The sequence below is a fragment of the Cherax quadricarinatus genome, chromosome 58 (assembly GCF_038502225.1).
Source record: "Cherax quadricarinatus isolate ZL_2023a chromosome 58, ASM3850222v1, whole genome shotgun sequence".
Lineage (NCBI taxonomy): Eukaryota > Metazoa > Arthropoda > Malacostraca > Decapoda > Parastacidae > Cherax > Cherax quadricarinatus.
In genome coordinates, this window is record NC_091349.1 from 19,731,474 (window position 1) to 19,748,666 (window position 17,193).

Sequence of the window (17,193 nt, forward strand, 5' to 3'; positions counted from 1 at the left end):
ACTCACATTAAAATATTAGGAGTCTTAATGTAGGGTAAGAGGTGAGTAAACGAGATAAAACAATATGAGAGAGAGAGAGAGAGAGACAGACAGAGAGAGAGAGACAGAGAGAAGTAAATGAGAGGGGGGAGAGACACGGAGTCTGTAAACAAGCAGATGAATGCATCTGGTTATGGTTGATACACTTTCATTTCCATGTTTGTGAAGCTTATACCTTACATTGTGTACAAGTTGTATCCACGTTGGTACAGAAGAATAAGGAAAAACACTCCCATTCTCATGTAACACACCATTTTCAGAAGGACTGACGCTCTGAGTGAAGGCATGCAAAAGGAATAATTTTCTACAGTTACTTCAAAGTAATACTATTGTGTACATGATTATTATTGCATATTATTATCATTAATATGGCGTCTTCAAGACTAACAAGACACTCTTAGTGATTTTAATTTGTACCTGCATGTCAGCATAGTGTTTAAGTTTATTTAGGTACAGGTACACATAAGTACAGGTACAACATAAATTTTCCAGAACCTTTGGTTCCAAAGGTTTTCCGGATTACTGATTTTTCCGGACCAGGGTTGGTCAACATAAACAACTGATTTACCGAGACCATAATCTTCACACATCTTCCGCACTAAAGCATCATGGTCCTGTTTTCTCAACAGTTCAACTTTCTCCTGAATCGATAGGGACTGGTGTTTACGTTTGACACCACCAGTCTCCCTCTCATCTCCCTTAGATGCCATAGTTGAGGTTAATTTAATCAAAATAAGCAAAGAAACTCACAGAATTGGGGTGTCCCCCACCAGCAGGTGCAGTGTAAACACTCTAAGTGCACACAGCTACACTCAATGCCATCTGTGGGCCTCCCAGTAAACTACTCTGGCAGCCACAGAATTTCAAGTTCCTGCTCATAAATTTGTATGGATTATAGGAGGCTCCGGATCATCAGTGTTCGGAAAGTCAGTGTTGTACCTGTATAATTATCAGAATACATATATAAAATATGAAATAACTTACAAACACCTGAAATTTTGAAGTTTCCAGACATAATAGAGAGTCGCGAAGCTCACAGAGAATGTAAACAAACCGAGTGGCACACGGTTTGTTGGGGAAGGGAGCTGTATAGAGAGTTCTGGTCATAATCTGAAATGTCCATATGAGTGGAACGTCGTAAAGCGAGTCCCTACTGTACTTGGGTGTTAGTTGACTGGTGTGGGTTGCATCCTGGGGACAAAACTGACCTAATTTGCCTAAAATCCTCTGCATAACAAGGGGCTTTCTATACATTAGTATGTCACTGATGTCAGCCAGGCCTGTATACATTGCACATATACTTGTAGAAATAAAGATTATTGTATTATTATTATTTTCATTGTTCCTGGGCAGTGGGGCCAATGACTGCCTGTGTGGATGTCATTGTTTGTGCACACTCACATCATCGTCATTTCCTCTCCAATTTTACCCTGGATTTTCAGTGTTTTTATATCATTATATTAAAGTACCGAGTACAGTGTAATTAACAATGAACTCTAAAGTACGTGATTGTGCCAGGAAGAAGCATGTGACCTTAATATTAAGCAAAAACTCGAATTAACAAGGAAGAAGGTGGCTGTCATTTCAATGGCCTAGGTGTGTGAGTATGGCACAGTTAAACAGTGTCTGACAAGGATAAGCTGACAAGGATATGCTTAACTGAAATGGTTTTTCAGTTATTCCAAGGAAGCATACGAAAATGGCCCAAGATACAGTGGCTGAAGTAGCACTGCACAAGTAGTATGCTCTACTGACTGTCTCTCTTATACCATCTGCAGTGTTACCGCTGGAAGTTTACAGCTCCTCTTCCTTACAATAAGTTATTTTGGGGACACCACTAGACCACATGGGAATGCTGTATTCTATTACACATCTGTAACCTCATCTACCCACCAGAAAAGGTAAGAATAATTACTGCACTCTACTGTACTGTACTGTGCTGTACTTTAAATTAATTTTTTTAGGTACATTTACAGATAATACTGTATTGTACTCTAATTTAGTTTTAGTATGTTTGGTAGTCCATCAATACAGCAGACTAAGTCTGTTTTATTTGGTGTTCGTTGATGTCTGGTAGTCAATCGATTAATCCTTTCAGGGTCGAGACCCCTGATCCTAAACTCGCTCTCAGGGTCGAAAAATTAAAAACAAAAAAAATGTTTTTTTTCTTATGAAATGATAGAGATTCTTTTCATGATGGTAATGACACCAAAAGTATGATGGAAAACTTACAGAATTATGCTCTCTCAAAGTTAGCAATATCGGCGATATTTACGCATTGTCAATTTCACCCACTTTGAGCCCTATTTTCAGTCAATTCCATGTTCCAGTCGCCTAAAATCATAGCTATCTCACTAGAACTCCATTTGTTTTATCGTTTGAGTACAAGAAACTGCCCATTTACCGATTTCAACTACCCAATAAAGTGGTCAGAAATTGGCAATTTGGCCAATTTCACACAAATTTCAAAAGATGCTAGTGTCAAAATAGTGTCCAGAATAAACAATGCAGACATTCCTGGCACTAAAATAAAATTTTATCTGCTCATTAGTCACGTCTCCAGGCTCCTCTTATATTAAATAACAAAAAAAGGCACAATACCGTGACTGGAATGATACACAAATAACCCGCACATAGAAGAGAGGAGCTTACGACGATGTTCCGGTCCGACTTGGACTGGAACATCGTCATAAGCTCCTCTCTTCTATGTGTGGGTTATTTGTGTATCCTCTTATATTACTCTTGCTTTCCATTTTGAATTTTTATTCTCAAAAAATAGAAGATTTTGTTATGCAGACTATTGCATTATTGTAAAAATGGTATAAATAATATCAGCATATGTGTGAAAGAATTTTAGACTCAGCAGTTGATGTGTATTGGATGTGTGGCGTGATTTGTTTACTCTTGAACATCAGCAAAAATTGAACATTTTCACTAATTTGAGCTCAATTTCAAGGTACTTTTCATCGTGAAACCAATCAAAATCATCTCTATTTCTGTAATCTGTGTTCCATTCTATCAATTGCAACCAAGAAAATGAGAACACAAGCATAAATACCATACAAAAATACACTGCAAAGTTGCTGTTTTAAACCAAAAAAAATGGTCAGTTTTTTTCCTCATTATGCAATGAGTACTGCAAGTTTTTTTATACTGCGCACAATGACCATGCAGACCCATTCTTTCATATGAAGGCCTACCAGCTTTCTTCCACTCAATTTGAAGGTGCTAGAATTTTGGCGAATAAGTATGGCACTGACCCTGGCTCTCAAGCCATACATGTATGGCACTGACCCTGAAAAGATTAAGCGGACTACATCCACTTAATTAAAATTTTCTATATATCGGATTTTTCACTAATGCAGACACCCCTTCTCCCCAATTAATCCGTTTTATCGTACATTTACTGCATTTTCTACTATAAAATATATTACTATACCTGATGAGGCTGTTTTGTATCTCTTGTTCATATGAATAATTCACCCATGCTGAAAGAGACCTCATTGGAATAATAGCATACTTGTGGTCCACTATGTAGAAAAAATATTCTTGCTCAGCTACTGCTCTATGATTAATTGCATCTTCATTCTTAACATATTCTTTGAAAAAGAATTTTTGATTATCATCTTTGTCATCATTATCATATGAATGAGGTGACATTTCCTGAAGTTGATTCTTCAAGGAAAGTGTTGCCAAAGTCAGGTTATTTAAACATGTGGCATCAGAACCATTTTCTACCTTCCTTTCTACAATGTCTTCTGGTTTTCTTTCTATCATGCTTTTTTCCAAGTTCTTTTCTCCTTTCCACTGCCCTGTTTTATCCTCTGTCTCTTCCCTCAGATCCACTTCTGGTGTTTCTTCCCAAACAGGGTATGATTCTGAACTTTGTTCACTATTGCAAATATAGGCCTTTAAATCATAGAACCTAGCCAATGTGTGATCTCTGTCATGCTCATCTTGAGTACGTACATCAAATGGGTAGTCAAATTCAGATACAATACAGAAGCCATTGTTAGGTATATCAGAAGTAACTGCACTCTCTGTACTCACAAACCTGTGACAAAAAGTATCCGATGTCATGTCATCTTTTAAAATGCAGGAAAATAAATCTTCTTGGCGTGATGTAGATCGTAAAAAGACAGCCATTTGTGTGCAATAGGTGTTCTCTGGTCCAAGGCCACACCCAAAAGTCTCCAGTGAATAATCACTATTATCTTGCAAGATTCCTTGACACCTGTTGATAGAATAAATAAGCAGCCATTAAAATCTAATAAAGCTAATTATCTTCACATGTCTCATTTAACAATACATGTATTTACAGAACACTGTTTATCAAAATACTGCAGCACAAAATTCCACTTAATAAGGCACCTGAAATTGCAAAGCAATATGCAAGCTGCTACAAACACAAAATTAGGATTTATTATTTCCTCCAATGAAAGTCAGTCACAATAACCTGTTACAGACAGACAATCCCCACTTAATGAACATTCATATAACAATTTCTAATAACAGTCAGAAAAAATCTTAATTTCCATCTAAGAACCTCATAACAGATTTCAACCATCAATGAATGGGAGAGAGTATACAACTGCTGATACAATGACATAGCCTGTTACTCTGCTTGTATTTGTACCATGAATGGGGGAGTTTACAACTACTGCTACATTGACAGAGCCTGTTACTCTGAATGTATTTATACCATGAATCCTAACTAGTCATAAGTTTGCCTGTGATACTCCAATATAGAAATTATGTATTGTACCAAAACAAAAGGATTCACATTGCTAAATTCACAAACTATAATGTAGTCACTTAGCCTTAATACCAACTTACTCCATAATCTGTAATAATTTAGAGTTAAAAATTAATCTAAGTCTGCCCGAAATGCCTAGCCATGCTAGGTGTCATATTGCCCCCCTCTGTAATTAGTATTTTATAACATGTAAACCACACAATATCCAAAATTTGTAAACCCTGCATTGTAATCTTTATAAAGAATAAACTTGACTGATTGGTTGATGAATGGGGGAGTCTACAACTACAGTGGACCCTCGGTTAACGACATTAATCCGTTCCAGACAGCTGTCTTTAACCAATTCTGTCGTCCCAGCTACTGGACCACTACGACAAGGTCCTGAATGCGCTAGAGGGTAAACAAAATACAGATGTAGTATACATAGACTATGTGAAAGCCTTCGACAAGTGCTACCATGGTGTAATAGTGCACAAAATGCATGATAAAGGAATAAGAGGAAAAGTTGATAGATAAATCTATAACTTCCTAACAAATAGATCCCAAAGAGTAATAATAAACAGAGTAAAGTTTGAGGTGGCTACAGTGCAAAGCTTTGTTCCTCAAGGCACAGTACAGTGGACCCCTGGTTCGCGATGCTATCGGTATCTGATATAAATCTGGTAACCGATGCCAAAAATTTGACTCGGTTCAAGTTACAAAACCCGGTATGCGATACGATTCGTACGAGACGTGTCCACGTGTGGCATGAACTGCCCCGTGTGTACCAGTGTTTACAAGCCAGCCAGTGTGCGCGCATCTAAGAATACATTCGGTACATTCCATATTATCCATATTATCACTGTTTTTGGTGCTTGTTTCTGCAAAATAAGTCACCATAGGCCACAAGAAAGCTTCTAGTGCCAACCCTTCGAGACCAAGGGTGCTAATGGCTACTGAAATGAAGAAAGAGATAATTGCAAAGTATGAAAGTAGAGTGCGTGTGTCGGAGCTGGTCAGGTTGTATAGTAAACCCCAATCTACCATCTCTACTATAGTGAGCAGGAAAATGGCAATCAAGGAAGCTGTTCTTGCAAAAGGTGCAACTGTGATTACGAAACAGCGACCGCAAGTGTTAGAAAATGTTGAGAGACTGTTATTGGTGTGGATAAATGAAAAACAAATAGCAGGAGATAGCATCTCTCAAGCGATCACTTGTGAAAAGGCTAGGCAGCTGCATGATGATTTGGTAAAGAAATTGCCTGCAACTAGTGGTGATGTGAGTGAATTTAAGGCCAGCAAAGGTTGGTTTGAAAGATTTAAGAATTGTAGTGGAATACAGTGTGATTAGGCATGGTGAGGCAGCCAGATCAGACCACAAAGTGGCTGAAAAATATGTGCATAAATTCAAGGAGTACATAGAGGCTGAAGGATTGAAACCTGAACAAGTGTTTAATTGTGATGAAACAGGCCTGTTTTGGAAGAAATTGCCAAGCAGGACCTACATTACTCAGGAGGAAAAGCTACCTCAAGTCCTAATGGAGGGGGATTCCCCTTCTAAACAATAGGTTCAACATTTTCCCCTCCTCCCATCCCATCAATCATCACCAGATCTTCATTAAAGGTAAGTGTCAATTATTCTATTGTTATAATTCTATTGTTATTGTTGTTACTGTAATTATTCTATTGCATTAAACTTAATATTTCATGTGGTAAAAGTTTTTTTTTTTCATACTTTTGGGTGTCTTGCACGGATTAATTTGATTTCCATTATTTCTTATGGGGAAAATTGATTTGCTTTCCGATAATTTTGGTTTACGATGAGCTCTCAGGAACGGATTAATATCGCGAACCGAGGGTCCACTGTACATGCTTCCCATTCTGTTCCTCATCCTCATATCTGACAGACAGATGTAAGCCACAGCACCACGTCTTCCTTTGTGCATGACACCTGAATTTGCATGACAGAGTCCTCCATTGAAGACACTCCAAGACTCCAAGCAGACATCAATCAAATCCTCACATGGACTGCAGAAAACAGCACTGCAGCTTTTTGTTGTGTTATTATTGATTTTAGGTGGTTTTTCGTTGTGGAACCTGAGGCACAAATAGCATAGGTGAGGTATGCGTACATCAGTGAATAGTATAGTGTACATAGTGCTGTTTGTGGTACATAGTAATATGTCTGAGAGGATGCCAACAGTTTTAGAAACTTTTTTTGTTATGTGTTGGATATAGGTGTTGAATTTCAGGTTGCTATCAAGGTGCAGACCCAGGAATTTTCCCTCATTATGTTTAGCAATAAGGGTGTTGTTAAGCATAATGTTTAGTTGGACTTCACTTGCTCTTCTCCCAAACATAATGTAAAAGGTTTTGTCTATAGTACAGGTCCTCCATCACAAATCTGGCATCATTGGGACCTGTAGTTTGCCAGATTACAGAGTGGTTAGGTTAGAATACACTTAATAAAATTAACCAACTTGACTTACACAAAGTTCATTGAACATCGGCAAAAATCGAACATTTCCACTACTTAGAGCTCAATTTCAAGGTACTTTTAGTCATGAAAGCAATCAAAATCATGTCTATTTCTGTAATATATCTTCCATTCTATCAATTGAGACCAAAAAAACAAGAATACAACCATAAAAACCATGTAAAAATAAACCGCAAAGAGGCGGCTAATGGTAGAGAAATGAACTCCCTTATTTATTATTATTTTTATTTTTATTAACACACTGACCGATTCCCACCAAGGCAGGGTGGCCCAAAAAAGAAAAACTTTCACCATCATTCACTCCATCACTGTGAGGCAGCCATTAATAACTTCACAACAGCAGTAGCAAACATTGACTGGCACACTGAGCTAGAAATCTATACAGATATTGACGAATGTATTAATAATTTTCTAAAAAAGACCCAATACCTCTATAACAAGCACTGCCCTAAAAAAACTAAACAGATGACAGCTAAGAGACTGAACAGTCCCTGGCTAACACCCAGCATTCTCAAATCCATAAATACAAAACACCAATATGAAAAACAGTACAGAATGGGTCACATAACCAGAGACCAAACAAAACGTTACTCGTCAATCCTAACCAGCCTGATAAGAAAGGCAAAAAAAATTGTATTATGAGAACAGATTATCCAACTTACGAGGTGATATAAAAAAGACCTGGAAAACCCTATCAGAAATTCTGGGAACAAAAAAGATATCATGAAATAGCGCAATAAAATTAGCAAAATAAGATGAACCCCAACTCCCACCAACAGAAACAGCAAACAGACTCAATGATTTCTTCTCCACTATAGGACAAAACCTTGCCAATAAAATCCCAAGCTCAGATACCCCACCAAATGACTACCTCACCGGCAACTACCCGAACACACTGTTCCTAGCTCCGACTAACCCATACGAAGTCTCCCTTATTATCAACGCACTAAAAAACAAGGCAGGAGACTTAAATACCTTACCACCCTTTATATTCAAAAAAGTGTCACAAGTGCTATCACCAATCATTGCAACACTCTTTAACAAATCCATTGAATCCTCCACCTTCCCTACAGTACTCAAAATAGCAAGGGTCACCCCGATCCACAAAGGAGGAGACCAAACAGAGTTGAATAACTATAGGCCAATATCCAACTTACACCCTCTCTCAAAAATCTTCGAAAAATTAATTCATAAACGAATCTACTCCTACCTTATCTCCCAAAACATACTCAACCCCTGCCAATTTGGATTCAGGCCAAATAAAAATACTAATGAAGCTATTATACACATGCTAGAACATATATACACTGCAACAGAGAAAAAAGAAGTCCCACTGGGGATCTTCATTGACTTACGTAAAGCTTTTGATACAGTTGACCATGACTTGCTCCACATAAAATTGATGCACTATGGTATAAGAGGGCACTCCCTCAACTACCTCAAGTCATACCTCAGCAACAGAAGCCAATATGTGTACGCAAATGGGGCAAACTCTTCTGCACAACCAATTACAGTTGGTGTCCCACAGGGAAGTGTTCTTGGCCCTCTTCTCTTTCTCCTATACATAAATGACCTACCAAATGCTTCGCAATTGCTCAAACCCACACTATTTGCAGATGACACTACATACGTCTTCTCCCACCCGAGCCCAGTCACGCTAGCCAATACTGTAAATACCGAATTACAGAAAATATCTACCTGGATGAGGACTAACAAACTTACACTAAACATTGACAAAACCTACTTCATTCAGTTTGGTAACAGAGCTACAGATGTCCCTCTTAACATAATGATAAACGGATCACCTATCACAAAGCTAATAGAGGGAAAATTCTTAGGAATCCACCTTGATAATAGACTCAAATTTCATACACATATACAACAAATTTCTAAGAAAATTTCCAAGACTGTAGGCATACTATCGAAGATACGGTACTATGCTCCACAGTCAGCCCTCCTGGCCCTATCACTCTCTTATTTACCCCTATCTCACCTATGGAATTTGTGCATGGGGCTCAACAACAATTAACCATCTCAGACCACTAATTACCCAACAAAAGGCTGCAGTTAGAATGATAACAAATTCTCACTACAGGCAGCACACTCCACCAATATTCAATACACTAAACCTACTCACCATACATAACATCCATACTTATTACTGCACCTATTACATACATAGAACACTTAACTCTGATATTAACCCTCCCCTCAAACATCTCCTTGCCAACCTCAACAGAACACATGACCATAACACAAGGCACAGATCACTCTTTGATGTTCCTCGTGTCCATCTCACACTATGCAAAAACTCAATGCACATAAAAGGCCCTAAAATATGTAATTCATTACCTGTAAATATAAAAGAAACACTACCTGTTTATAAATTCAAGTCTCTTCTCAAAGATCACCTACTCACCCAAAACCAAATAAATACTGAATAACTGAACCTTATAAATTGTATATCTTAAATGTTTCTCACAATTATATCACATAAATGTTAAACCTAAAACCCAATCTAACTTTATTATTTTTTAAATACACTACCTAACAGAATACTCCATACGACTGAATGTATAACAATGTAAAACACTTGTGCTTTATAGTAATCTGTTTACATTAATGTTTTATCACTGATTTCATCATTGCTTAGTTAATCTTAAGTTAATTCTAAGCCAGCCCGTAATGCTATGCATAGTGTAAGCGGCTTTGGCATGCTGCTCTTATCTGTATTTTTTTGTACCTCTGTATGTGTGCTCAAATTGTAAATAAATAAATAAATAAATAAATAAAAAGGGTGCTTTACACTACAGTTTTTAAACTGCAATATTAACACCTCTCCTTCAGACTGCAGACACTGTACAGTGGACCCCCGCATACCGTACTCATCGCATAATGTTCAATCCGCATACCGCTCGCTTTTATCGCAAAAATTTTGCCTCGCATACCGCTCAAAAACCCGCTCACCGCTCTTCGTCCGAGACGCGTCCAATGTGCGCCCTTAGCCAGCCTCACATGTGCCGCCGGTGGCATTGTTTACCAGCCAGCCTCCGCGGTAACATCCAAGCATACAATCGGAACATTTCGTATTATTACAGTGTTTTAGGTGATTTATCTGGAAAATAAGTGACCATGGGCCCCAAGAAAGCTTCTAGTGCCAACCCTACAGGAATAAGGGTGAGAATTACTATAGAGATGAAGAAAGAGATCATTGATAAGTATGAAAGTGGAGTGCGTGTCGCCGACCTGGCCAGGTTGTACAAGAAACCCAAATCAACCATCGCTACTATTGTGGGCAACAGAAAGGCAATCAAGGAAGCTGTTCTTGCCAAAGGTTTAACTGTGTTTTCGAAACAGAGATCGCAAGTGATGGAAGATGTTGAGAGACTCTTATTGGTGTGGATAAATGAAAAACAGGTAGCAGGAGATAGCGTCTCTCAAGCGATCATAAGCGAAAAGGCTAGGAAGTTGCATGAGGATTTAATTAAAAAAATGCCTGCAACTAGTGATGATGTGAGTGAATTTAAGGCCAGCAAAGGTTGGTTTGAGAGATTTAAGAAGTGTAGTGGCATACATAGTGTGATAAGGCATGGTGAGGCTGCCAGTTCGGACCACAAAGCAGCTGAAAAATATGTGCAGGAATTCAAGGAGTACATAGACAGTGAAGGACTGAAACCTGAACAAGTGTTTAATTGTGATGAAACAGGCCTGTTTTGGAAGAAAATGCCAAGCAGGACCTACATTACTGAGGAGGAAAAGGCACTCCCAGGACATAAGCCTATGAAAGACAGGCTTACTTTGTTGATGTGTTCCAATGCTACTGGTGATTGCAAAGTGAAGCCTTTATTAGTGTATCACTCTGAAACTCCCAGACCGTTCAGGCAAAAGAATGTCCTCAAGGAGAATTTGTGTGTGCTGTGGAGGGCAAACAGTAAGGCATGGGTCACTAGGGACTTTTTCTATGACTGGTTACACCATGCATTTGCCCCCAATGTGAAAGATTACCTAACTGAAAAGAAATTAGAACTTAAGTGCCTCCTGGTGTTAGACAATGGCCCTGGTCATCCTACAGACGTGGCAGAGCGACTTTATGGGGACATGAAATTCATTAAGGTGAAGTTTTTGCCTCCTAATACCACTCCTCTCCTGCAGCCCATGGACCAGCAGGTTATTGCAAACTTCAAAAAACTGTACACAAAAGCTCTGTTTGAAAGGTGCTTTGTAGTGACCTCAGAAACTCAACTGACTCTAAGAGAGTTTTGGAGAGAGCACTTTAATATCCTCAATTGTGTAAACCTTATAGGTAAGGCTTGGGAGGGAGTGACTAAGAAGACCTTGAACTCTGCTTGGAAGAAACTGTGGCCAGAATGTGTAGACAAAAGGGATTTTGAAGGGTTTGAGGCTAACCCTGAGAGGATTATGCCAGTTGAGGAATCCATTGTGGCATTGGGAAAGTCCTTGGGGTTGGAGGTTAGTGGGGATGATGTGGAAGATTTGGTGGAGGAGGACAATGAAGAACTAACCACTGATGAGCTGATAGATCAACTTCAACAGCAAGAGGCCAGACCTGAGGAAACTGGTTCGAAGGAGGGGAGAGAGAAATTGAAGAAATTGCCTACTACAAAGATTAAGGAAATCTGTGCAAAGTGGCTTGAAGTGCAAACCTTCATGGATGAAAATCACCCTCACACAGCTATTGCAAGCCGTGCTGGTGATTATTACACTGACAATGTTGTGAAACACTTTAGGGAAGTCATAAAGGAACGAGAGGTACAGGCCACTATGGACAGATATGTTGTGCGAAAGAAGTCCAGTGACTCTGAAGCTGGTCCTAGTGGCATTAAAAGAAGAAGGGAAGTAACCCCAGAAAAGGACTCGACACCTCAAGTCTTAACCCTTTGAGGGTCGACAGGCCCTCTCCGAAACTCGTTCTCAGGGTCGGCCAAATTTCAAAAAAAAAAAAATTATTTTTTCTTATGAAAAAATAGAGTTTTTTTTTTCTAAACATTATAGGATAAACAAAAAAAATTTACCATCAATGCTTACGGAGATATGGATGCATGAAGTTTGCAGAAAATGAGCCGCGTATGGCAACAGCGGCGACTGCCGCTCACCCGGTAAACTTTGATTTACTTGTATTTGAAGGTTTGTTGTTTTTTTCACTATTTTATTTTTTCACATAACTTATGTGGCCTATGAGACCAAAGTAAGGTGCAATGTACATATATACACTCGTTGTATACAACACAATAAGCACACAAACATAATTATCAATATATTGTTTACAAAACTTGTTTACAAAAACAAACAATACAAAACATTGTTTATTATTATTGTTCTATAATATATATACCAATATACAGTCACTGAACATATTCCTATTAGTTCTGCAGCTTGTGGAACTCTGAAACATGGTGTCATACACAATGGTGTTTTATCTTTCTCCCTCATTCTATCTCTTTCAATCTGTCTCTCTCTTTCTATCTGTCTGTCTATCTCTGTCTCACAGGTACACATAAATACAAGTATACATAGTATAAATTACCTAGGATAACCCAAGAAATCCAGACAAAGTGCTATACTCTGCTTGAAGATGTGAGTAAAAGTGATGACACAGTCTTGTGGCTCTCTGAGACAGAGAGCTAGACAGATAGACAGGGAGCTTGACAGACAGACAAATAGACAGACAGAAATGTTAGTTTACCAGTACCAGTGTACTAGTGTTCCACCCTCCTCCTCCTCTTCTTCCTCTTCCTCCTCTTCCCCCTACTCTTCCTCCTCTTCCCCCTACTCTTCCTCATACTCTTCCTCTTCCTCTTCCTCCTACTCTTCCTCTTCCTCCTCCTCCTCTTCCTCCTCCTCCTCTTCTTCCTCTTCCTCCTACTCTTCCTCCTCCTCCTCTTCTTCCTCTTCCTCTTCCTCCTCTTCCCCCTAATCTTCCTCCTACTATTCCTCTTCCTCCTCCTCTTCCTCCTCCTCCTCCTCTTCCTCCTCCTCTTCTTCCTCTTCCCCCTATTCTTCCTCCTTCTCCTTCTCCTCCTCATCCATAGTGTAAATTACAAGGAGTCGGCAGCTGTCAAAGTGACATATTGGCTCATTACTCTTTCCCCCTCCGGCCTGTCAAAACAATGGGGTCGGATGCTGCTTCCCCTCCTCCATTCTATCTAATTATCTTTCTCCCTCATTCTATCTGTCTGTCTATCTCTGTCTCACAGGTACACATAAATACAAGTATACATAGTATAAATTACCTAGGATAACCCAAGAAACCCAGACAAAGTGCTATACTCTGCTTGAAGATGTGAGTAAAAGTGATGACGCAGTCTTGTGGCTCTCTGAGACAGAGAGCTAGATGGATAGACAGGGAGCTTGACAGACAGGCAAATAGACAGACAGAAATGTTAGTATACCAGCAAAAACAAAGGGAGGGCGATGTTCATCTCATCTTTTGGCATCAGCTCTACCCTCATTTACCCTCATCAAACGTCAGCACTTATCAGATGTTATCTCCCCTTATCTTGTTACTGTCATGGGTGAACATTTATTATTACATATTATTATTTTTTTTTTTTTTTTTTTCAACAAGTCGGTCGTCTCCCACCGAGGCAGGGTGACCCAAAAAAGAAAGAAAATCCCCAAAAAGAAAATACTTTCATCATCATTCAACACTTTCACCACACTCACACATTATCACTGCTTTTGCAGAGGTGCTCAGAATATAACAGTTTAGAAGCATATACGTATAGAGATACACAACATATCCCTCCAAACTGCCAATATCCCAAACCCCTCCTTTAAAGTGCAGGCATTGTACTTCCCATTTCCAGGACTCAAGTCCGACTATATGAAAATAACCGGTTTCCCTGAATCCCTTCACTAAATATTACCCTGCTCACACTCCAACAGATCGTCAGGTCCCAAGTATCATTCGTCTCCATTCACTCCTATCTAACACGCTCATGCACGCTTGCTGGAAGTCCAAGCCCCTCACCCACAAAACCTCCTTTACCCCCTCTTTCCAACCCTTTCGAGGACGACCCCTACCCCTCTTTCCTTCCCCTATAGATTTATATGCTTTCCATGTCATTCTACTTTGATCCATTCTCTCTAAATGACCAAACCACCTCAACAACCCCTCTTCTGCCCTCTGACTAATGCTTTTATTAACTCCACACCTTCTCCTAATTTCCACACTCCGAATTTTCTGCATAATATTTACACCACACATTGCCCTTAGACAGGACATCTCCACTGCCTCCAACCGTCTCCTCGCTGCTGCATTTACCACCCAAGCTTCACATCCATATAAGAGTGTTGGTACTACTATACTTTCATACATTCCCTTCTTTGCCTCCATAGATAACGTTTTTTGACTCCACATATACCTCAACGCACCACTCACCTTTTTTCCCTCATCAATTCTATGATTAACCTCATCCTTCATAAATCCATCCGCCGACACGTCAACTCCCAAGTATCTGAAAACATTCACTTCTTCCATACTCCTCCTCCCCAATTTGATATCCAATTTTTCTTTATCTAAATCATTTGATACCCTCATCACCTTACTCTTTTCTATGTTCACTTTCAACTTTCTACCTTTACACACATTCTCAAACTCATCCACTAACCTTTGCAATTTTTCTTTAGAATCTCCCATAAGCACAGTATCATCAGCAAAAAGTAACTGTGTCAATTCCCATTTTGAATTTGATTCCCCATAATTTAATCCCACCCCTCTCCCGAACACCCTAGCATTTACTTCTTTTACAACCCCATCTATAAATATATTAAACAACCATGGTGACATTACACATCCCTGTCTAAGACCTACTTTTACCGGGAAGTATTCTCCCTCTTTTCTACACACCCTAACCTGAGCCTCACTATCCTCATAAAAGCTCTTTACAGCATTTAGTAACTTACCACCTATTCCATATACTTGCAACATCTGCCACATTGCTCCTCTATCCACTCTATCATATGCCTTTTCTAAATCCATAAATGCAATAAAAACTTCCCTACCTTTCTCTAAATACTGTTCACATATATGCTTCAATGTAAACACTTGATCTACACATCCCCTACCCACTCTGAAACCTCCTTGTTCGTCCGCAATTCTACATTCTGTCTTACCTCTAATTCTTTCAATTATAACCCTACCGTATACTTTTCCTGGTATACTCAGTAAACTTATTCCTCTATAATTTTTACAATCTCTTTTGTCCCCTTTCCCTTTATATAAAGGGACTATACATGCTCTCCGCCAATCCCTAGGTACCTTCCCCTCTTTCATACATTTATTAAACAAAAGTACCAACCACTCCAACACTATATCCCCCCCTGCTTTTAACATTTCTGTCATGATCCCATCAGTTCCAGCTGCTTTACCCCCTTTCATTCTACGTAATGCCTCACGTACCTCCACCACACTTACAGTCTGCTCTTCTTCACTCCTAAAAGATGGTATACCTCCCTGGCCAGTGCATGAAATTACCGCCTCCCTTTCTTCCTTAACATTTAAAAGTTCCTCAAAATATTCTCGCCATCTACCTAATACCTCCCTCTCCCCATCTACTAACTCCCCTACTCTGTTTTTAACTGACAAATCCATACTTTCCCTAGGCTTTCTTAACTATTATTACCTATTATTATTATTATGTATTATTATTATGTATTATTATTATTATGTATTATTATTATTATGTATTATTATTATGTATTATTGTTATCATTACGTATTCTTCTTCTTCCTCCTCCTCCTCCTCCTCCTCTTCTTCCTCCTCCTCCTCCTCTTCTTCTTCCTCCTCCTCCTCCTCCTCCTCCTCTGCCTCCTCCTCCTCTTGCCTCCTCCTCCTCTTGCCTCCTCCTCCTCTTGCCTCCTCCTCCTCTGCCTCCTCCTCCTCTGCCTCCTCCTCCTCCTCCATTCTTGGAACAAGTTTGAAGAGCTTGTAGTTCATAATCACTATCATTATCATCACCAATGCTCACATCTGAGTCTGGGATTTTGGAAAATAGGAGTTTCCTCTTTGATTCTGGTACAACTGAACGACGGTACAGCACCAGAGGTGGAAGGCTGTTGGTTGTCTGGGTTTTCCTCACTATTACCCATATTATGATCATTAGTTTCGGTCAAAACCTCACCAGAACCTTGAAACTCATCTTCACTGTCACTTCCATCTGTATTAGAACTGTCACTGGGGAACAAAAGTGTCCCAATTCGCCGAGGAGTGAGGAACTTCTTACCGCAGGGCACGGTGGAAATTGTGTACTATGATGGCATTCCCACAATGCACCACTGGGTCCCAGATTTTTTTCCTCCTGCGCACACCCACCACACAGACCCATTCTCTCACATCTAGGCTTATCAGCCTTTTCCTGCGAGATTTGAGGCCGCTAGAATTTATGCGTACTAGTACGTCAAAAACCCCTACGCGTAAGACGTACTAGTACGACCAAAACCCTCAAAGGGTTAATGGAAGGGGATTCCCCTTCTAAACATTAACACTCTCTCTCCCCTCCTCCCATCCCATCAATCATCACCAGATCTTCAATAAAAGTAAGTGTCATGTAATTGTGCATGCCTTTTTCAGTTTGTGTGTATTAAAATTAACATTTCATGTGGTAAAATTTTTTTTTTTTCATACTTTTGGGTGTCTTGCACGGATTAATTTGATTTCCATTATTTCTTATGGGGAAAATTCATTCGCATACCGATCATTTCGCATAACAATCAGCCCTCTTGCACGGATTAAAGTCGCTATGCGGGGGTCCACTGTACTTCCCATCTCCAGGACTCAAGTCCGGCCTGCCGGTTTCCCTGAATCCCTTCATAAATGTTACTTTGCTCACACTCCAACAGCACGTCAAGTATTAAAAACCATTTGTCTCCATTCACTCCTATCAAACACGCTCAAGCATG

General features: G+C 39.5%; 1 protein-coding gene across 12 annotated transcripts in view; it reads right to left on the reverse strand.

Moving 5' to 3' along the window:
• Window positions 1–17,193, reverse strand: part of Hen1 (Hen1 methyltransferase) — a 371,894-nt gene that overhangs the window by 129,110 nt on the left and 225,591 nt on the right. For 10 of the 12 annotated variants that reach the window (XR_011393634.1, XR_011393633.1, XM_070097635.1 and 7 more), the window contains one exon: window positions 3,479–4,273. Coding sequence is in view for 10 of the 12 variants with exons in the window: in XM_070097635.1 (XP_069953736.1) it covers window positions 3,479–4,273 (795 nt within the window). In the remaining 2 variants the exon portion in view is untranslated. The remainder of the gene's footprint in view (window positions 1–3,478; window positions 4,274–17,193) is intronic. The other 2 variants (XM_070097636.1, XM_070097637.1) reach the window with 1 other exon arrangement.